We start from the raw sequence: 21689 nt of genomic DNA on the forward strand, positions 1-21689 counted from the left end.
AAAACAAAGTGATTTAGGCCTACAGTATAACATAGAAAATGTGAGAAATATCACAAAAATGTAATTAAATGGCATATATCACTGCCTATAAAAAGTGTTTTGCTAAAAGCTTTTAAAATGAGCCTTATTAGCCTAATTATGATTAAAGAGAGAATAAAGCATGAAGTTTATTTCAAAAACTCATTTATTTGGGACTGCCATGCAGACGGTACAGTGCCTCAAGACATAAGCAATGCCAGGAGAAAGGGAATATACATCATAGTAAATTGGGTTATTAATTAGTCATAATACATTTTGGGCAACATTTTCATGGTACAAAATCGTTTAAATCTGTGCAAAGAATACAGTAGAACTCATAATCTGGCAGTGTGATTTAATTTGACACTTCTTCAGCAATGTGTTTTATAAAAAGGCCACTGTTGATTCCTTGCTCAGTATACTAAACTAGTTTAGTAACTTTTCTATTACCCACATTGAAGAAAAATATCAAATTAAACCACACTGCCGGATTATAATGAGTTTAGGGTACTTATTTTCACAGATGTGAAACATTTTGCACCGTGAATACGTCCCCCTCCGTCAAGCATGCTGATTCTTTTAGTTCTTCCTGTAAATGTGCTTAAAGTAACAAATGACTCAACATCGATCCATTGCAAAACATCACCTCAACAATCCAGTTTGGTGTACAAAGATGCTCTTTCTCCCTAAAAAATGTCTCCTCAAACACCAAGAGAAACCAGATCACTCAGAGGAAGATCATAGGTATTAGATAACAATAAGAGCTAGCACTACATTAAGTTGCCTTAATACTGTAGTAAATCTAAATATAGATTCTTCCCTAACCACATGTAATCACACCATTACACTGTAACTACACTTGACTGGCCCCAGATTCTTAATTAAGTCAACTTAGTTACAGTGTAGATACAAGTAAGTTCTTGCCTGTGAGAATATAATAGTCGATGTGACTAGGTAGCATTTGGGCAACAATGTTATTAAGTGTGACCAACAGTAGACTTGGTGTCTACCCAGGGGGCAAAACTGTGGCCCAATTCCAATTCTGTCCCCTCTCCTTGAAGTGTGCACTCGTTCACTCCATGAGGGTTGAACAAGTGCACACTTCAGGGAACAGGGGTGAGCGTCGGAATTGAGCTTCTGTGTGTGAGGCAGCATTGATGGCTTCCCTGTCCTGTGCTGTGCAGAGGGAGAGAGCCGGAGAGGAGCAGTGGAGAGAGGAAGCAGCCATGTGGTTGTCAGTCAGGGTGAGCCAAAAGGGAACCTTCATGGCTGGCTACATTTACTCAAGCACTAGAGAGTCAGACTGCACACATCCAAGTGTGACAGTGAGAGGGGACTGTGTGGGAATGACCACCACATCCTGGTCATGGAGGTTGAAGGATCAGTTACATTTCTATTTTGTGGGGACTGCCGCTGAACCTTAAGGGGATTTGTATAGATTACCCTCATATAAAATGTATTAAAATGGTCTTTCAAGTTCTTTTGGAAACAAACACAGGCATAACATTGTTTTTTAAGAAGGATATTGACCAAAATGCATCAAAAACCATCTAGTGCAGCGGTAGACCAGTGTTTATTACTTTCTTGTAGGGACCCCCATGGTTAGGATAGAAGGGTTAGGGAACAGGGATGGATCAGAGCTGGAGATCCCTACATTACCAACTCACCTTCCTTCCATCCATCTTTCCTTTCCTTCATAAGACAGAGAGGCGGAGACCAAACCCTCTCCCAGTCTCGTCTCTGCCCCCCACCGGCAACGAACCACTCAGCTGTTCTACCACATGCCGGACAACTCAGATGAGTGTGTGTGTGTTCAACCATCTCAACAGGAGACTCAGATATACACATTGCAACCCACAGGTACAGCCGGTCGGTGTAGCTGCCTCGAGAGGAGAGAAACAGTCCCCATACCAAAGAAGTCCTATAGGAGTCCTGAGATTGCAGTGAATCTGCAGGTAGTTGGGCCCTTATTGGACGTTTTTGATAGGGCGAGAGGGCCATAGGGAACTCTGTGTTAAAAAGCATATTACAAATGTTATCCTCCAGAGCAAGGTCAGTTTATCGGATTTAATTAGATACGTTTGACTTGAGTCATTCAACTGCAAGGAGGAGGTGGTGGTGAATAGTGATTAAACTCCCATACACAGCCATGGCAAACCCAGGATCACAGTATTAGCAAAGCAAAAAAAACTCTCGCCCTACAAAGTCTGATGAGTTTATACTCCGTCCAGCCGAGTGACCCCATTAGGCCACCATACACGGTGTCCATTGTCATTCACTAGGTCTCTATGGTTACAGCCATAGCCAGGGGTGGGTGTGGCCAGTTGGGGGCTGCTGATCCACAGAGCCCAGCCTAGATCCAAGATGGCGGCAGGCGGCGGCGGCAGCAAGCTGTGTACGGCGGACAGGCGCAGAGGGGGATGGGTTGGGGGGGAGGGGCGGCGAATACGGCGGCGTAGGAGTCACTAGCGGGGGCGGGGGGATCCACATGTACCAAGCCTCAAAACACCAATGACATCACACACACACTCTATTAGACACATACATTCAGTGACACACACATACGCGGTCTCTCGCTCTCAAACATGTACAGTCAGTCACACACATACAGTTCCACACGCGGTCTCTTGCTCTCAGACACACATCAGCACGACAGAGTGACTGACATCTGTAGGTGCTGCATGGTGAGAGACAGGAGAAGTCACTGGAAGTCTGGTAGAAGACATCACAGCGTGAGCAGTGACCCCAAAAGAAGCCCCCCGGGCAATGTCAACGCAGGTGTGAGGGGGAGCTACGGAGGGGGGGAGGGTGGGTGATGGTGGACGAGGAGGGGGGAGGAGGGGTGTTTCGGTCAAGGCACAGTCAGAGATGGACGGGCGGGGACAGTGCTTTGTTTCATTACCTTGGTGGAGAAGATTGTGTTCCCACTTCCCATTTGCCCGTGCGACGTTTATTGTCTTCCCCCTCTCACCTCACACCTGCTGGGTGGTGTCCGGTGGCCGGGACCTATTTCAGTTGGAATAGTTAGTCAGTATGTCAGGGGCTTTGGACAGAGAGCAGAGTGACATGCACGTCTAGCACAACAGAGACAGACACATGGTGTTGGTGGTGTGGTTGTTGGATAGGAGCAGACACATAGCACCCCCCCACAGATCAAAATGCCACAGTCATTCTATCTGTGTGCCTCTCCCCAGGTCTCAGATGTGTGTGTGTGTGTGTTTGTCCACCCATTGTTAAAACAAGGAGTCATCTGCAAGCGAGTAGTGCGCTCCCCTCTGCTCAACATTGAATCTGCAATTAAAATGTCATGAAATTTACACTAGTTTGGCACAAAGTGGAAATCAAAAAGATCAGAGGTCACGGAAGCTGTTTTCAGACATGAGCGCATGGTAACAGCATGGTAACACAGTAGATGCCTTGTTGATGTACCAGTGAGGGGTTGTGTCCCAATGATCTCTTCCTCCTGAAGTGTACACTCGTTTACTACTTCCCACATATCTTAAAAACATTTAGTAGAGGCTAGAACCCTCAAACTCAACTCCGGACCCCAAAGCCTGATTTAGATCTGGGACACCAGGTGGGTCCAATGAATTATCAGGTAGAACAGAAAGCCAGCAGGCTCCAGACCTCACAGGGTAAGAGTTGAAAACCCCTGGCCTAGAAGGAGTTTGCACCATCAAACTCCCTCATTTCAGTAATTTCCTCTCGCAACAGTAAAGGGAAGTGAACAAGTGCACATTTGAGGAGAAAATATATATTATTGGCACGAACCCAGGGTCTGTCTGACTGTGCTGTAGGCCTAGAGTTTGGTTGAAGCTGGAGAGAGGAGTGCCGACCCCAGACCAGACTTACCCCATCCACGAGGCAGACTAGGGGGGGCGCACACACAGACGCTACTCCTCCTTTTCTCTGCCACCCTGGTCCCCAGTCATATGGGTCTGGTCATTACAACAAGGAAGGAGAGACGGGAAGGAGGAGTGAAAAAGACGAAAAAAGACGTAGAAACAAGGATGGAGAAATACATCCGAAACGCACTTTTTTCTTTTCCTCACTGTAGTCAGAAACATTCTTTATTTTTTTAAATGGTGGGTATGTGTAGTATACATACTAAAAAGCATGCCGGTTTTCTTTTTGTTAAAAAAAAGCTACATTTTAAATAGTTCTAAAAATACGTTCAGAAACAAGGCAAGCAACAAGCATAACAAGAAAGGGTGTTTTTTTCTGATCGTAGAGATCCCACAGATGAAACTGTGTGTGTGAGAGAGAGATTATATGCAAGATAAAATACTAAATCATTAAAATCACAGGGAGAAGAGGAGGAAGGACACAGCGGGGTACGGGGGTAGTGAGTCGTCTTACAACAGGGTGCAAGGATACGTCGGAACAGGGCGACTGAAAGATACTGCTCCATCTCTCATCATCGGTGCGAACGTTACCGCACCACGGAAAAATCATCACGTCACATTATCCTAACCTTTTCCCCTCCATCGCAGATTGAAAAGATTGACATGTGTAAGTAAAAAAGCACTTCAAAAAGGAGACCTTCCCTCCACTATATGCACTTCACACAAAGCTTAGGCACAACGTTAAAGGAAAACTCCACCCAAAAACTATCTTTTGGTATTTGTTTCATTAGTCCATTGTTGACATAGTCCCAAAATGTTTTACTTGTCAGCAATCACGCTTTCAAGATATGTAACTTTCAAAATATAGAAATCATCCCTGTACGATGCATTTTGCGTCATATGATGCAGCGTTTTGAAAGTTACATATCTTGAAAACTTGGGACTATGTCAACAATGGACTAAAGAAACAAATACCAAAAGAGAGTTTTTGGGTGGAGTTTTCCTTTAACCTCATTGAAACTCATGATTCTCTAGCAAGTCTAAAAAGTTGACTTACTTATAAATCCATAAAATAATTCATACTTGATCTGAGGGGTTAGAATGTACTCTTCATCGACCCGACAACCACTTACATTTTAAAAAAAACTAAACTAACTAATACTTTAAAAGGCCTCTCAAAATACACTGATGCAGTAAGACTCTAGTAGTACAGTGCATAGAAATCTTTGTCCCTAAAATGTATAATTCTTCTCCAAACTATTGACCAGGGATGGGTCAATTCCATTTTAATTCAGGAAGTAAATTTACTGAATTTAATTGAAATGGAATGGACTCCAACCCTGCAACTGACACTGACTGATAAACTGTATGGATAGAAGGCAGACCATTCATATTCTAACCAGCTAATCTCACTGCTCTCATTGTCAGAGGGAGGTATAGATTGAATATTACACCCTCTATTGTTTCAGTGGTGAGCACTGCGTTTAATTTGGGTTACCCAGCTAAGGTATAGACAGAGTAAAAGAGGGCAGAAATGCAGCAGTGTCTTTCAGTGTTCTGGTTACAGCGGTGTGAGGGATGGAGGGGGTTGGGTAGGTAGAAGGTAGTTCCATATAGTACAGTGTGCCTATGCTCCTCGAGTCTCCCAGGGGTGAGCTAATGAGGGAACAAGGCAGCATGTGTGGGAGTGTGTGCATTACATTGTAACAACAGAAAGCCAACATCGCTCTCCCACACACACACACACACACGCACCACAGTCCCGACGCACACAAGACACACAGGCCCCTCCAACCCTGGAGCTACGCAACACACCACAGTGCAGACAGTAAAATAATCAGTTGTGATATTTTGACCTCATCTCTATATTGAAGGCATTGAGAGAATGACTATCTATTACTGGCACCCGTCTACCATTGAAAGAGTCAGTAGCTAGAAAAGCCAACATTGTGGTGGTAGGAAGACAGCAAGTTTTGCCTTCTTTAACTGCACTGTTAGTGTGGTACCAGCACCAAGGTGGGGTTGGGTTCTTACTGCAGTCAATGGACGGCTCCTAAACTCCAAACACACTCACACACAAATCCCCACACACACACAGATATCCACAGAAACACACAGCCGCTGAGAGGAAGGAGGGGTACGAGGGTGGTATACGGTGGTAGGCGGGGAGGAAACAGAGGAGGCGACTATCTGAAGGGGGGCTCAGGCGTGTGAAGGGAGAGTTCGGGGGCTCGGCGGAGGACGGCCTCCTTGCGGTTCGGTGGCGGCGGCAGCGGCGGCTCATACACTCTGGGCGCTGCCACCATGGCGGCGGCCACGGCGGAGGCAGGCACCACTGGCCTGAGGGCGGCGTCCAGCGCCGTGACGTGGGCCGGCTGGCCGTGGTGGTGGGCGTGGCCCGCCAGGGCGTGGGCTGGGATGGCAGCTATGGCGTGGTGGTTGGGAGGTGGGTAGGCGTACTGGAGCTGTTGGAGTTGCTGGTACTGTTGAAGTTGCTGGTACTGCTGGAGTTGCTGGTACTGCTGGTACTGCTGGTAGTACTCTGCATAGTACCTGGGGAGATAGGGAATGAGAAGGAGAGAAGGGGGAGGGAGGGAGGAAAGAGGGGAGGGAGACAGACAAACAAGAGTTTCGGATGATCTACTAGGGATTGTATATTACAGTCTTTTACACACAAAAAATCGAGTGGGGGTACAGAGAGCCTTTCAGGGGGCGGTAGGTAGGGTAGATAGCGTACTGTAACTGCTGGAGCTGCTGGTGCTGTTGGTGCTGTTGGTGGTAGTACTCAGCATACTGTTGGTACTGCTCTCTAAGATACACACGGAGGGAGGGAGGGGGAAAGATAGAGCGTTTTAGATCATCTACCAGTAGGGAATTGTAGTCTTTTCAAACAAACCATAGACTATCATTGACTATTAGGGAATTGTAGTCTTTTCACACAAAGGCATCTACTATCATTGACTATTAGGGAATTGTAGCCTTTTAACACAAAGGTGTCGACTAGTAGGAAACTGTAGTCTTTCCACACAAACAGCCTTTCAGAAAGAGCGTTTTTAGATCATCTACTGGGGAATTGTAGTCTTTGCACACAAAGAACAGGCTTTCAGACAATGTACATGGGGTTAAGAGAGTCTCTGATGGCAATGAAAGATAATGTCTTGAGCAATTCAGTTCCTGTAAGTATGTCCACTCCCACTCCTGAAGTCTGAACATCAGACAGAGGGTCACGTCGTGCAAAGGAAGAGAGGATGTAGTGCATTGGGGAGGGTCAGAGAGGATTCAATACTGAGAGATCTGGGTTAAGTGCTCCTAAAACCATTGGGGCGAACCCTAACTTCCACTGAAGTCAAAGTTTCACTTAGCCATGCACTGATGTAAATGGAAGACTAAGTGAAAATCCGACTTAAAGTGGAATTTCTCGACTTAAAAGAAGATTTGACTTGAAGTGGAAATTAGGATTGGCCTAATTACTGTAACTGCTGGAGCTGCTGGTACTGTTGTTGGTAGTGTTCAGCGTACTGTTGGCACTGCTCTCTAAGATACACACGGAGGGAGGGAGGAAGGGAGGGGGACAGATAGAGCGATTTAGATCATCTACCAGTAGGGAATTGTAGTCTTTTCACACAAACAGGTTTTCAGAAAATGTACAAGAGGTAAAGCGAGTCTTTGATGACAATGAAGGATAATGTACTGAGCAATTCAGTTCCAATAAGTATGTCCACTACCACTCCTGAAGTCTGTGGAAGGTTTGTAGTGAGACAGGGTAATGTAGTGAGAAGAGAGTGTGTAGGGTGTAGTGCATTGGGGAGGGTAGAAGAGGCTTCAATAAAGCGATCAGGGTTAAGGGCTCCTAAAAGCATTGGGGCGAATACTAACTTCTACTTAAGTCACATTTTCACTCAGTCCTGCACTGATGATGGGAGACTAAGTGAAAATTCAACTTAGTGGACTTTCTCGACTGGAAATTTGGTGTAAAGTTAACTAAATTGTGAAGGGTCAAAGAGGGTTTGATAAGAAGAAGAAGAAAGTGGTAGTACCTAGCCATGGGGTCCTCTCCAGCCTCCGCTGCTTCCTCTGCAGCTCGCCCAGCAGGGGTGGGGAGCAGCGGCCGGCGCTGCTTGGGGGCTCTCTGGTACATGAAGGGCTTCATGACGGGGTCAGGCAGCAGGGACCCCGCAGAGCGCCTCAGGGGACTCCGGTCCCTCTCTCCAGACTTTGCCGCTTGTGCCGCCGCCACCGCCGCCGCGTTCTGCTGCTCGGCCAGAACCTGCTGTCCCTGGGCGAAGTAGTGCTGCACCCTCGCTGCCTCAAAGATGGCCGCCGACGGGTCCGCCGATGCGCTCATGGCGGCACCCATCCCCATGTGGCCGTAGGCATGCTGGGCGCCCCCATAGAGTGCCGGCGCCATGGCGTAGGCCTGGTTGACTGCAGCAGCGGCCGCAGGCATCTCTACGCCAGGTGCTGCCAGGTAGATGGCCCCCGGGTGGTGGTGGTTAGCCATGGCGTGTGCGTAGACCGGTGTGGAGTAGGCAGCGGCGGACGCTGCAGCGGGGCTGGCAGCAATCTGACTGAGCTGACCGTAGAGGGCGGCGTGGCTGGGGTTCATGGAGCTGGCGTACACCTGCGTGGCGCCCGCCTGCGTCAACGCTGCCGCCTGATTGGCTGCCTGGACTCCATAGAGCTGATTGGCCACGTTAGCGCCGTAGACCTGCGTCGCCAGGGCACCATACACCGCCTGGTTGACAGGGTTACCTTCCGCCCGCGTGCCGGTGGTGAGGCCGGTCAACGCCGCGTAGGTGGGGTCAAAGGTCGAGGTGTTGTAGACAGAGTTGTGGACACTTTGCTGGACCTGGAGGGGGAGGCCGGCTGCGGCAGCGGCGGCTGCAGCTAGCACAGCCGCCTGGCTCTGGTACTGTTCCAGAGAGGGCTTCCCTACAGGGCACTCCCCGGCGTAGTGGCCCTGCTTCCCACAGCTTACACAGGGGATCTTCCCCGTCGGGGTCTGCTTGGAGGGCTGCACCTGTATGGATACGAAGACAGACACCATTTGTTAGCTAGCTTCAGGAACTGTCTTTACTAAGAGACAACTGCATCTAGCCTATAACTCAGAGCATTATAGGTACTGTAGTGGTTCTCAAACGTCCGGGACCCCCGGACGTTTCACAATTTAGTTGTAGCCCTAAACTAACTCACATGATTCACCTAGTCAGGGCTTGATGATTAGTTGACAAGTTGAATCAGGTGTGCTAGCTGTGGAAGTTAAAATCCATGGAATGGCTGGGGGACTCTGAGGAGAGTTTTGAGAAGCACTGCTGTAGTACGCCATGCTACACCTTCACCATCATAGAACTGGATATACAAGACAGGGCAGTATGGGTAATATAGTACACAGAAATATAATCACTAGAACAGGCATCACCCCTCAGACCACAGCAATTTGACGGTCCTCCCATCACAGGCCAATTATGTGGTCCTCTGTAGCTCAGCTGGTAGAGCACGGCGCTTGTAACGCCAAGGTAGTGGGTTCGATCCCCGGGACCACCCATACACAAAAAAATAATCTATGCACGCATGACTGTAAGTCGCTTTGGATAAAAGCGTCTGCTAAATGGCATATTACTATTACTAATTAACTTGAATGGGGGGGGGTCTATTTCTATGTCAGTGCATTGTGCTACAGCACCTTGGAGAGCTCGACGGAGAGCGGGCGTCCCTTGAAGGAGGTGCCGTGGAGGGCCTCGATGGCCTGTAGAGCCTCCTCCTTGTTCTCCATGTGCACGAAGGCGTAGCCTGCAGAAGAGGAGAGCCTGGCTGTCATTGAGCGCAGGGACACCAGTTAGAACCACACACACACACCTTAACGCTCTATACACACACTTTTCTTACTGCTCTATACAACTACACACAAACCTTACCTGATTGTTATTAAAGTTGTATAATGACAAAGCCCCAAACAACTAAGAATACCTTGGATCTTTACTCTTTCAACTAGCCATCACCGGTATGCAGTGCAATGAAATAGGTGGTGGTGCTCATTTTGGGTGCTGGTACCCTGTCATATATTAAAGCCAATAGCCTGTTCTATAAGAAGTGCAGTACTTCAGCGGTAGAGAATTAGGTGTCTGTACTCCGTACCGGACGACACCAGCCGGCCCACTTCAAGCACTGGTACGCCATAATGTACTGTAAGCTCCGCGGTGAGACTTCCTCTAGGTACAGATCTAGGATAAGTTTCCCGTCCCCCAATCCTAACCATTAAAACACACATATGTTTTATTGTCACATTCACCAGATAGGTGCAGTGAAATGTGTTGTTTTACAGGGTCAGCCATAGTAGTACGGAGCCCCTGGAGCAAATTTGGGTTAAGTGCCTTGCTCAAAGACAGATTTTTCACCTTGTTGGCTTGAGTATACGAACCAGCAACCTTTCGGTTACTGGCCCAACGATCTAGCCGCTAGGCTACCTGCCGCCCTAGTAGTGGGGGAAATGCAAACTCACCCAAGATCAACATCTAGGGTCAACTTCACCCTTCGCCGTACTGAGCAATCTCTCCCTTCACCCTCGTGAGCACCATAATAATAATGTTACTATTTGGTGGGTGCTTATATTTGTCCTATTTTACACATGTACAAGTGTGTGTTATGCATGTGTGAAGTGGAAATGTGTTTATTGCATATCCCAAATCCCCCTGAGACACCCTCGTAGGGCTACTCCCTTCTCATGGAGTACCCCTCAATGAGAAGGAGCGTGGCTCACCTTTGACTTTGTCGCACTCCAGCACTTTACCAAAGGTCTGGAAGAGCTCCTGGAGGTCCTCGGTGGTGCACATGCCCGACAGGTTCCCCACAAACACCTTGGTGGAGTGGAGCGGTCTGCCACGGGACTCCTCCACCACTAGGTTCCTCCCCCGGAACTCCCTGCCGTTCAGCTCCCTGATGGCCCGCTCCGCAGAACCCTCACCCTGGGAGTAGATTATATTAGATTAGAAAAATTAATTAATTTAAAAAATTATAAGACATTAATTTAGATTAGGAAACTTTAACGTGAGGAAAACTCAATGATGAAATACATTTTGTACCATATGGACTCGTACACACAAAAACAAACACTATTTAAAAACAACCAACAAACAGTTCTGTAGTGCAATCCTCATCAGGGATTTTAAAGAATAGGATTGGTTGGTGTAAACATTGTCTAGAAGGCGTTTAGATCATTGTTAAATCCATGACGAAGAGTGTGCAAGTGTACAAGTGTACACTTCAGGAGAAGTGAAGAGAATTGGGACTCAGACCTTAGCCCTCCCTATGGGATATCTACAGCCTACCTGTAGGTGTACGAAGGCGAACTGTCGGAGGACGCTGCAGCTGACCACCTGGCCGTACGACTCAAAGATGGCGGAAAGCTCCTCCTGGGTGGTGTCTAGAGCCAGGTTGCCCACGAAGAGCTTCACCGTGTTGCTCTTGTCCATGGTGGAGCTGTGGTGGGAAATGCACAGATACAGGCAGACGCAGACCAGACAGATAGACACAGGCAGACGGGGGACACAAGGGAGAGAGAGAGAGCAGACAAGTGAACATACTGTAAAATACAAAACATTCTGAACTTGCACTTGTCCACGACGCTGGAAACACCAAGAACCAACCAGTCTAAGAGACACTTACAGGGGAGAAAGCAAGAGCTGACAAGATGAATGACGAGACCATAGGAGAAAGGGGGAAGGAAGTATGTGTCAAGAAAATATTTGACAATTGACTACCATGCAAAGTAACAACATTGAAGACACCATAGAAACTTGGTTATGAAGCCTTACTAGCCTATTCTATTATCATGCAACAAGTTGACCTCTGACCTTACTTCTTACAGGTCAAGAAGCACTAGGCTACCCTGCAGGTTTATCACAACATAGCCAGTTGCTATGCTAGCTGTAAATCAAAAAGCACAACATGTATAGAATACTGAAAATGCTATACATAGTAGCCTTTCCGCTGAGATCAGATCAAGTTTCAAGTTGTATTAGTCGTATATACACATGGTATACACCGTCCAACGAAATGTTAATATTTACATCACTAAACCGACTTCAGTTGAGGCATCACTGGGGAGGGAAAAGCTATTGTTTTCTAATGACCCAGCACAAGACAAAGTTTTTTTTTAAATGCTTTAACCATTGGGCAGTGTCGCCATGTTCGCGATTGAATTCCAGTAAATTGGGCTATTTTGAAAACGATACGACTGGACGACATATACAATGATAAGGCACAGGGTGCCTTCATCCGTTCAAATCGATTGAGAAAGGTGGAAAAAACATATTTTTGAGAAAAGTAGGCAGACTCGGAATAGTATTTCATCCATTTATGCAAATGACACTATCTGATGATCTTGAAGTGATTCATTTACATTTACATTTTAGTCATTTAGCAGACGCTCTTATCCAGAGCGACTTACAGTTAGTGAGTGCATACATAATTTATTTAATTTTTCATACCCCCCGTGGGAATCGAAACCACAACCCCATGCTCTACCAACTGAGCTACATCCCTGCCGGCCATTCCCTCCCCTACCCTGGACGACACTGGGCCAATTGTGTGCCGCTCCATGTGTCTCCCGGTCGCGACCGGCTACGACAGAGCCTGGATTTGAACCAGGATCTCTAGTGGCACAGCTAGCACTGCAATGCAGTGCCTTAGACCACTGCGCCACTCGGGAGGTCATAAGGAAATACACTCTTTCTACAGTACACTGTATCAATCTCATCTTTCGGTAGGCGACTTGGATTCTTTTTTTGATTCAGTTAATAACTCTGTTAAGCCTATAGAAGAAAGGTTTAAGCAACTCTGTGATTCTGATATTGATATTACTGAGTTGGACCAAGGCATTAAACAAATGCCTATAGGTAAATCTCCTGGACCGAACGGCCTGACTCCTAAATTCTATCGACATTTTTGGCCTTATATTAGAGATATATTACTGCTTTCGGTCTACTAAGTGTGTGTTGCCAATGCTAACTTACCTCCTTCTTTGAGACAGGGACTAATAGTTATTATACCCAAACCAAAGAAGGACTCTCTTTACTTGGACAATTGGAGACCAATCACGTTGTTGGCAACTGACTATAAGTTACTAGCCCATGTCTATGCCAATAGGCTGAAAAAAGCCCTTGATGATATAAATCAGTGAAACTCAACTGAAAGCCTTCATTAAAGGAAGGAGTATTCATAACCATATATGATTGGTGTTAGATATTTTAGATTACAGTAAGTTCATAGAAGAAGACTCCAGCCACCTAGTCATAGACTCCAGCCACCCTAGTCATTGACTGTTCTCTCTGCTACCGCACGGCAAGCGGTACCGGAGAGCCAAGTCTAGGTCCAAGAGGCTTCTAAACAGCTTCTACCCCCAAGCCATAAGACTCCTGAACATCTAATCAAATGGCTACCCAGACTATTTGCATTGCCCCCACCCCCTCTTTTACACTGCTGCTACTCTCTGTTTATTATCTATGCATAGTCACTTTAATAACTCTACCCTACATGTACATATTACCCCAATTACCTCGACTAACCGGTGCCCCTGCACATTGACTCGGTACCGGTACCCCTGTATATAGCCTCGCTATTGTTATTTTACTACTGCTCTTTAATAAAAAAAAATTGGGGGGGGGGGGGGGGGGGGTTGTATTCTTTCTTTAAATGGCATTGTTGGTTAAGGGCTTGTAAGTAAGCATTTCACTGTAAGGTTCACTGTAAGCTGTTGTATTCAGCGCATGTTACAAATACAATTTTATTTGATATTATTTTCTGATTTTTTTTTTAAGGCTTTGACACTTTAGAGCACAACTTTTTATTTAGAACTCTCTACTTTTGGGTTCGGGGATAATTTCTGTAAAGTGATAAGGATGATGTATAATGATACTAGCATTTCGGAGGCTATGAGTAATGGAACATCCCCTCGTTTCTCTATTGCTAGAGGAATTAGACAGGGTTGTCCAATCTCCTCTTACAGTGAGGGAAAAAAGTATTTGATCCCCTGCTGATTTTGTACGTTTGCCCACTGACAAAGAAATGATCAGTCTATAATTTTAATGGTAGGTTTATTTGAACAGTGAGAGACAGAATAACAACAAAAAAATCCAGAAAAACGCATGTCAGAAATGTTATAAATTGATTTGCATTTTAATGAGGGAAATAAGTATTTGACCCCCTCTCAAATCAGAAAGATTTCTGGCTCCCAGGTGTCTTTTATACAGGTAACGAGCTGAGATTTGGAGCACACTCTTAAAGGGAGTGCTCCTAATCTCAGCTCGTTACCTGTATAAAAGACACCTGTCCACAGAAGCAATCAATCAATCAGATTCCAAACTCTCCACCATGGCCATGACCAAAGAGCTCTCCAAGGATGTCAGGGACAAGATTGCAGACCTACACAAGGCTGGAATGGGCTACAAGACCATCGCCAAGCAGCTTGGTGAGAAGGTGACAACAGTTGGTGCGATTATTCGCAAATGGAAGAAACACAAAAGAACTGTCAATCTCCCTCGACCTGGGGCTCCATGCAAGTTCTCACCTCGTGGAGTTGCAATGATCATGAGAACTTTGAGGAATAAGCCCAGAACTACACGGGAGGATATAGTCAATGATCTCAAGGCAGCTGGGACCATAGTCACCAAGAAAACAATTGGTAACACACTACGCCGTGAAGGACTGAAATCCTGCAGCGCCCGCAAGGTCCACCTGCTCAAGAAAGCACATATACAGGGCCGTCTGAAGTTTGCCAATGAACATCTGAATGATTCAGAGGAGAACTGGGTGAAAGTGTTGTGGTCTGATGAGACCAAAATGGAGCTCTTTGGCATCAACTCAACTCGCCGTGTTTGGAGGAGGAAGAATGCTGCCTATGACCCCAAGAACACCATCCCCACCGTCAAACATGGGAGGTGGAAACATTATGCTTTGGGGGTGTTTTTCTGCTAAGGGGACAGGACAACTTCACCGCATCAAAGGGATGATGGACAGGGCCATGTACCGTCAAATCTTGGGTGAGAACCTCCTTCCCTCAGCCAGGGCATTGAAAATGGCTCGTGGATGGGTATTCCAGCATGACAATGACCCAAAACACACAGCCAAGGAAACAAAGGAGTGGCTCAAGAAGAAGCACATTAAGGTCCTGGAGTGGCCTAGCCAGTCTCCAGACCTTAATCCCATAGAAAATCTGTGGAGGGAGCTGAAGGTTCGAGTTGCCAAACGTCAGCCTCGAAACCTTAATGACTTGGAGAAGATCTGCAAAGAGTGGAACAAAATCCCTCCTGAGATGTGTACAACAAACCTGGTGGCCAACTACAAGAAAGGTCTGACCACTGTGATTGCCAACAAGGGTTTTGCCACCAAGTACTAAGTCATGTTTTGCAGAGGGGTCAAATACTTATTTCCCTCATTAATATACAAATCAATTTATAACATTTTTGACATGCGTTTTTCTGGATTTTGTTGTTGTTATTCTGTCTCTCACTGTTCAAATAAACCTACCATTAAAATGATAGACTGATCATGACTTTGTCAGTGGGCAAACATACAAAATCAGCAGGGGATCAAATACTTTTTTCCCAACATTTATTTTAGCAACAGATTTACTAGCCGTATTTCTTAACAAATCTGAGAATTAAAAATGTTAAAAGTATTTTTGGTAAAGATATAAATATATTCCTATTCCTTTGGCTATTGACAGAATCAAGAAATGTTCTATGGCCTCTGGGTTGACTCTCAACCTTAACAAATGTGATCTCGTGCAAATTCATTGTTGTGACTCAGTCAACATTGCCTCCATCCCTGCTAAAAAGGAAGTTAAATATTTAGGAATTGTTATCACTAAAAACGTTTCAGATAGAGAATCTTTAAACATTGATAGTATAATTAATTCCATAAGAGTTTCTTAAAGTCAGTGGCTGCAACGTAATTTCTCAATTTTGGGTCGTATTCTTTTGTCCAAGGCTGATGATTTATCTAGAATCATTTACCCAAGTCAGTCGCTTTTTATTTATTCTAATAACATCAAAAAAGTTAATTCTGTTATATGAAGATTTATTTGGAGGAATAAAATGCATTATATTCAGAAATCTCAATTAGTGAAAGACTTTGATCATGGAGGTATAGAGGCTATTGATTGTGAGTCGTTAGTGGGTACTTTTAGAATGAAATGGTTAAAATTATGTCTGTCTAATCCTACCTCTGTGGTATCATATCCCTAACTGTCTGTTTAATAAACTTGGTGGACTTGAATTCCTAATAAAAGTGATTTTGACCCTCCAAAATTACCTGTGAAATTGCAGCAAATTTTATTTTTCTGGAAAATAATATTCAAGCACAATTCCCCGCCCCCCCCATAAAACAGTGATTTGGCATAATAGAGTTATTAAAATTAATAGGAAATCCATTTTCAAAGGCCTTTGGTTTAACAAGGGTATTAAGTTTGTATGTGATTTGTTAGACAACACAGGGGAGTTTCTGCCGTTTGAGGAGTTCATTGGTAAATTTCAGGTTAATATTACTCAGAGAGAATATAATAAGGTTTGCAAAGCAATTCCACTTCCTTTACTTGGACTTATTAAGACACTTGTATTATATATATTCCCACTTTTCCAAGATTACAAATTAATGACTTGAACTTTTGAATAAAAAAATTAAAGAAACTCATTTTAAAATATTTTCTCCCATCTACCCTGTTAATGATTTCTTGCACAAAAGGTTCAATATATATACACAGTGGGGGAAAAAGTATTTAGTCAGCCACCAATTGTGCAAGTTCTCCCACTTAAAAAGATGAGAGAGCCCTGTAATTTTCATCATAGGTACACATCAATGAGGTCCTCTGTAGCTCAGCTGGTAGAGCACGTCGCTTGTAACGCCAAGGTAGTGGGTTCGATCCCCGGGACCACCCATACACAAAAAATGTATGCACGCATGACTGTAAGTCGCTTTGGATAAAAGCGTCTGCTAAATGGCATATTATTATTATTATTATCAACTATGACAGACAAATTGAGGAAAAAAAATAAAAAAAATCACATTGTAGGATTTGTAATGAATTGATTTGCAAATTATGGTGGAAAATAAGTATTTGGTCACCTACAAACAAGCAAGATTTCTGGCTCTCACAGACCTGTAACTTCTTCTTTAAGAGGCTCCTCTGTCCTCCACTCGTTACCTGTATTAATGGCACCTGTTTGAACTTGTTATCAGTATAAAAGACACCTGTCCACAACCTCAAACAGTCACACTCCAAACTCCACTATGGCCAAGACCAAAGAGCTGTCAAAGGACACCAGAAACAACATTGTAGACCTGCACCAGGCTGGGAAGACTGAATCTGCAATAGGTAAGCAGCTTGGTTTGAAGAAATCAACTGTGGGAGCAATTATTAGGAAATGGAAGACATACAAGACCACTGATAATCTCCCTCGATCTGGGGCTCCACGCAAGAGCTCACACCGTGGGGTCAAAATGATCACAAGAACGGTGAGCAAAAATCCCAGAACCACACGGGGGGACCTAGTGAATGACCTGCAGAGAGCTGGGACCAAAGTAACAAAGCCTACCATCAGTAACACACTACGCCGCCAGGGACTCAAATCCTGCAGTGCCAGACGTGTCCCCCTGCTTAAGCCAGTACATGTCCAGGCCCGTCTGAAGTTTGCTAGAGTGCATTTGGATGATCCAGAAGAGGATTGGGAGAATGTCATATGGTCAGATGAAACCAAAATAGAACTTTTTGGTAAAAACTCAACTCGTCGTGTTTGGAGGACAAAGAATGCTGAGTTGCATCCAAAGAACACCATACCTACTGTGAAGCATGGGGGTGGAAACATCATGCTTTGGGGCTGTTTTTCTGCAAAGGGACCAGGACGACTGATCCGTGTAAAGGAAAGAATGAATGGGGCCATGTATCGTGAGATTTTGAGTGAAAACCTCCTTCCATCAGCAAGGGCATTGAATATTAAACGTGGCTGGGTCTTTCAGCATGACAATGATCCCAAACACACCACCCGGGCAACGAAGGAGTGGGTTCGTAAGAAGCATTTCAAGGTCCTGGAGTGGCCTAGCCAGTCTCCAGATCTCAACCCCATAGAAAATCTTTGGAGGGAGTTGAAAGTCCGTGTTGCCCAGCGACAGCCCCAAAACAGCACTGCTCTAGAGGAGATCTGCATGGAGGAATGGGCCAAAATACCAGCAACAGTGTGTGAAAACCTTGTGAAGACATACAGAAAACGTTTGACCTGTGTCATTGCCAACAAAGGGTATATAACAAAGTATTGAGAAACTTTTGTTATTGACCAAATACTTTTTTTCCACCATAATTTGCAAATAAATTCATAAAAAATCCTACAATGTGATTTTCTGGAAAAAAAATTCTCATTTTGTCTGTCATAGTTGACGTGTACCTATGATGAAAATTACAGGCCTCTCTCATCTTTTTAAGTGGGAGAACTTGCACAATTGGTGGCTGACTAAATAATTTTTTCCCCCACTGTATATATATTTCACTGTGACCTGCTGCTGCTGACTATCAGGCAGTGAGCAGGCTGTTACTGAGTGAGTGAATTAATGAATGGTGGAGATGGGGAGGGCCGGAGGGGTGTGAGCGCGTTGAGATCGCTGGTTGACGAGAGTGCTGCAGCAGAGGCAGCTGAGTCACCGCGACAAAGCAGCACACGCGCACGTCGTAACAACTTTTGACTAGTTGTAGGTAGGCTATTTAGATCCGTCATTATGGAGACACCCTTTTTCCATAAAACATATTAACGTGCTACAACTGATAGAACGGCGACAACGCATTGGAAAATAGTATCAAGCGAAGGGTTTTACGCATGCTCAGTTCTAGGGTCTGCAGCGCTGCGCGAGTGGACATTTTAAATGGAAGTTATGGAACTCTCTCGCATGCTTGTGTTATGGGGAAAATTCCACAATTAAAAATTACATTAATTGTGGAGAATGATTGGCTGCATTTTCATCTGTTGGCCATCAAATAGGCTATTAACTTCTATGCCATTGCAGGCTACTGTTGCCTACCATTTGATACAATAAATATATATTGAAATTATGATATCAAGCCATAAGACTCCTGAACAGCTAATCATGGCTACCCGGACTACTTGCACCCCCACCCCATCTTTTTACGCTGCTGCTACTCTGTTAATTATTTATGCATAGTCACTTTAACTCTACCCACATGTACATATTACCTCAACTAGCTGGTGCCCCCGCACATTGACTCTGCACCGGTACCCCACTGTATATATAGCCTCCATACTGTTATTTTATTTTACTTCTGCTCTTTTTTTCTCAACACTTTTTTGTTGTTGTTTTATTTTACTTTTTTATTAAGAAATAAATGCATTGTTGGTTAAGGGCTGTAAGTAAGCGGGTGTCTACACCCGTTGTATTCGGCGCATGTGGCAAATAAAATTTGATTTGATCACTGGAGTCATTGCAAATCAATGTGCCACTTGTGTAGCCTACCTGGAGCTGGCAAACGAATGTAATAAATAACCTATAATTCAGTGTGTTGTTGTAGCCTTGTGCTATATGCAATTATTAATGGCCATGTTTAGTTAATTCAATTGGAAAATTATCAATTGTGATCATGGTCACAGCTCTATCGCAAATGTATCATTCTCCACATTTAATGTCAGTTTCATTGTGGACTTTTACCTGAAATTAGATGTTGGCCTATCAGGGGCTATAGGTTACCTGCATCTAGCTCAGCAAACCATGGCAAAGTTGAATTGCAATTATAAACCCAGATTTTAGTCAGTAGCCTATGCCTATTGAAATAACAAGTAAATCTCACAAATAGGCCATTTATAACGGTTTGTAATCTTAACATCTGGAACATAATAACAGCACAATTGCCAGAAAATAGCCTAACATTCATTTTTTTAAATGTTCATCCATGCGTTTCTTGCACAGAGATTTCGAGATTCTCTGTCCAACTTTCATCACTCAAAACTCTCCTGTCGGATTTATCTAGTTATGCACATGCGCAAACAGGATTTTTTTACAATTATAAAGAGGGTGGTTTGAGCCCTGAATGCTGATTGGTTGAAAGCCATGGTATATCAGATGTGTACCAGCGGAATGACAAAAACATACTTTTTACTGTTCTAATTACATTGGTAACCAGTTTATAATAGTAATAAGGCACCTCAGGGGTTTGTGGTATATGGCCAATATACCACGGCTAAGGGCTGTTCTTTGTGGTATATGGCCAATATACCACGGCTAAAGGCTATGTCCTAAGCACAGCCCTTAGCCATGGTATATTGGCCATATACCACACCTCCTCTGGCCTTATCGCTTAATTATAGAAGTCAAAACAAGTTAAATAACATCCATTTATGGGAAATGATCTGGAGAGTTTAATCAGGGCGATGTATCTTTTCTCTTGCTACATATTCTTAAACTGGCAATAATTATTTTTTTGATGGAAAACCAAATTCAGCTTCTTAGCCTACGTCGTACAAAAAAATACGTCGATATTCCTTCTTAATTCGCACGATAACCTTATGGAAAAGGGTTTATTGGATAAATATAGTAACTTCCCCCCTGTTGTGAAAAACATTTTTGGGCTTGTTTTCAGGCCTTGTGGGCGGGTTTTCAGAGGTCATGGGCTACACATTTTAGCTTGACCTGGCACCCCTGCCATTGGGAATCTCCCGATCGACCACGATGTTACAGATATGTAACGAAAATGTGGTTCGGGTTTATATGATTTGCCAATTCACTGCTAAGACTGTTGATATACGACATATGTTTTCTTAAAAATTACCCATATGGACTGGAGAGGATGCTTAGGTTTTGGTTGGTGTGACCGAAACTGAACAAACCTCGCGGCGAAAATGTGATCAGACGATTTACCTAAGTAGCTGGAAATGGGTTTTCGATGCCATTGTTTTGTTATCATCAATCCAATCTAGACAAACAGTACACGAATTGTATCGGATGAATGGTGGAAATATTGCAAAACAATGTTACATTGGAAATGTTACAGTCACAGCATTTTTCCGCACTGGAACGGATACATTGCACGAGAGCGAAAATGTCTTCAATGGAACGACAATACGCTTTCGTGTTTCGTGCCATTGGTTCTTACACTGACAACGAATAAAACCTAATATTTCTACGAATCGTTATTTGGTGTATTTTTCATCTTTAGTAAAGAAATCGAATGAAAGAGGTACATAAATCTACCATCTTACTTACCCAAGCAGTGCCGTGTTTCAAAATGGTAGCGCCTGCTTCCGTTTTTTAGAAGGACGGGCATTCTTCACCAATGGGGAAGTCAGAGGGTTGCGGGCTGCCACACCAAAATGCTGATTCTTCACAATCACCTTATTACATTTTCGAACAGATAGGCTAGGCTATTAAAAAGTGGCTTTACAACATGCTTCGACATAACAAAAGTCAGTCATTCATCAATTCATAGACAGGTTTCACCATAGTCCAAAGGGCAACTGGTGCCTTTTATTGCAAATTTCATTTCACTGAGAAAAGTTGATGAATAACTTTCCTACACTTGAGAAAAAACCAATCACTTACAACACTAGCTACAAAGATTTTGATATAATCATGATTCAAGTCATGAAAAGTGCTACATTTTAGTCATTTAGCAGAAGCTCTTATCCAGAGCGACCCACAGGAGCAACTCGGGTTAAGTGCCCCACTCAAGGGCACATCAACAGACTCTTCACCTAGTGAGGTCGGGGACCCAAACCATCGACCCTCGGTTACTGGCCCAACCTGCCGCCCTAAAGTATTTCCTCGATTCCTCGCATC

The 21689-nt window shown here is 44.4% G+C and overlaps 1 protein-coding gene across 3 annotated transcripts; it reads right to left on the reverse strand.

Moving 5' to 3' along the window:
* Positions 1 to 1015: 1015 nt before the first annotated feature.
* Positions 1016 to 21317, reverse strand: LOC311121415 (uncharacterized protein). 3 transcript variants are annotated; one of them, XM_084195909.1, is made up of 8 exons: positions 21117 to 21317; positions 11189 to 11339; positions 10621 to 10825; positions 9547 to 9674; positions 7901 to 8883; positions 7335 to 7397; positions 6601 to 6672; positions 1016 to 6416 (listed from the first exon to the last, which is right to left on the reverse strand). In XM_084195909.1, the coding sequence occupies exons 2-8, from the start codon at positions 11330 to 11332 to the stop codon at positions 6050 to 6052; spliced, it is 1962 nt and encodes a 653-aa protein (XP_084052035.1). In that variant the 5' UTR covers positions 11333 to 11339; positions 21117 to 21317; the 3' UTR covers positions 1016 to 6049. The 3 variants fall into 3 exon arrangements, with proteins under 3 accessions (XP_084052035.1, XP_084052036.1, XP_084052037.1); XM_084195910.1 differs by lacking the exon at positions 7335 to 7397 and having other exon boundaries at positions 21117 to 21315; XM_084195911.1 differs by lacking the exons at positions 6601 to 6672; positions 7335 to 7397 and having other exon boundaries at positions 21117 to 21316.
* Positions 21318 to 21689: the final 372 nt, after the last annotated feature.

The sequence above is a fragment of the Coregonus lavaretus genome (genome assembly GCF_964263955.1).
Source record: "Coregonus lavaretus genome assembly, contig: HAP1_SCAFFOLD_4078, whole genome shotgun sequence".
Lineage (NCBI taxonomy): Eukaryota > Metazoa > Chordata > Actinopteri > Salmoniformes > Salmonidae > Coregonus > Coregonus lavaretus.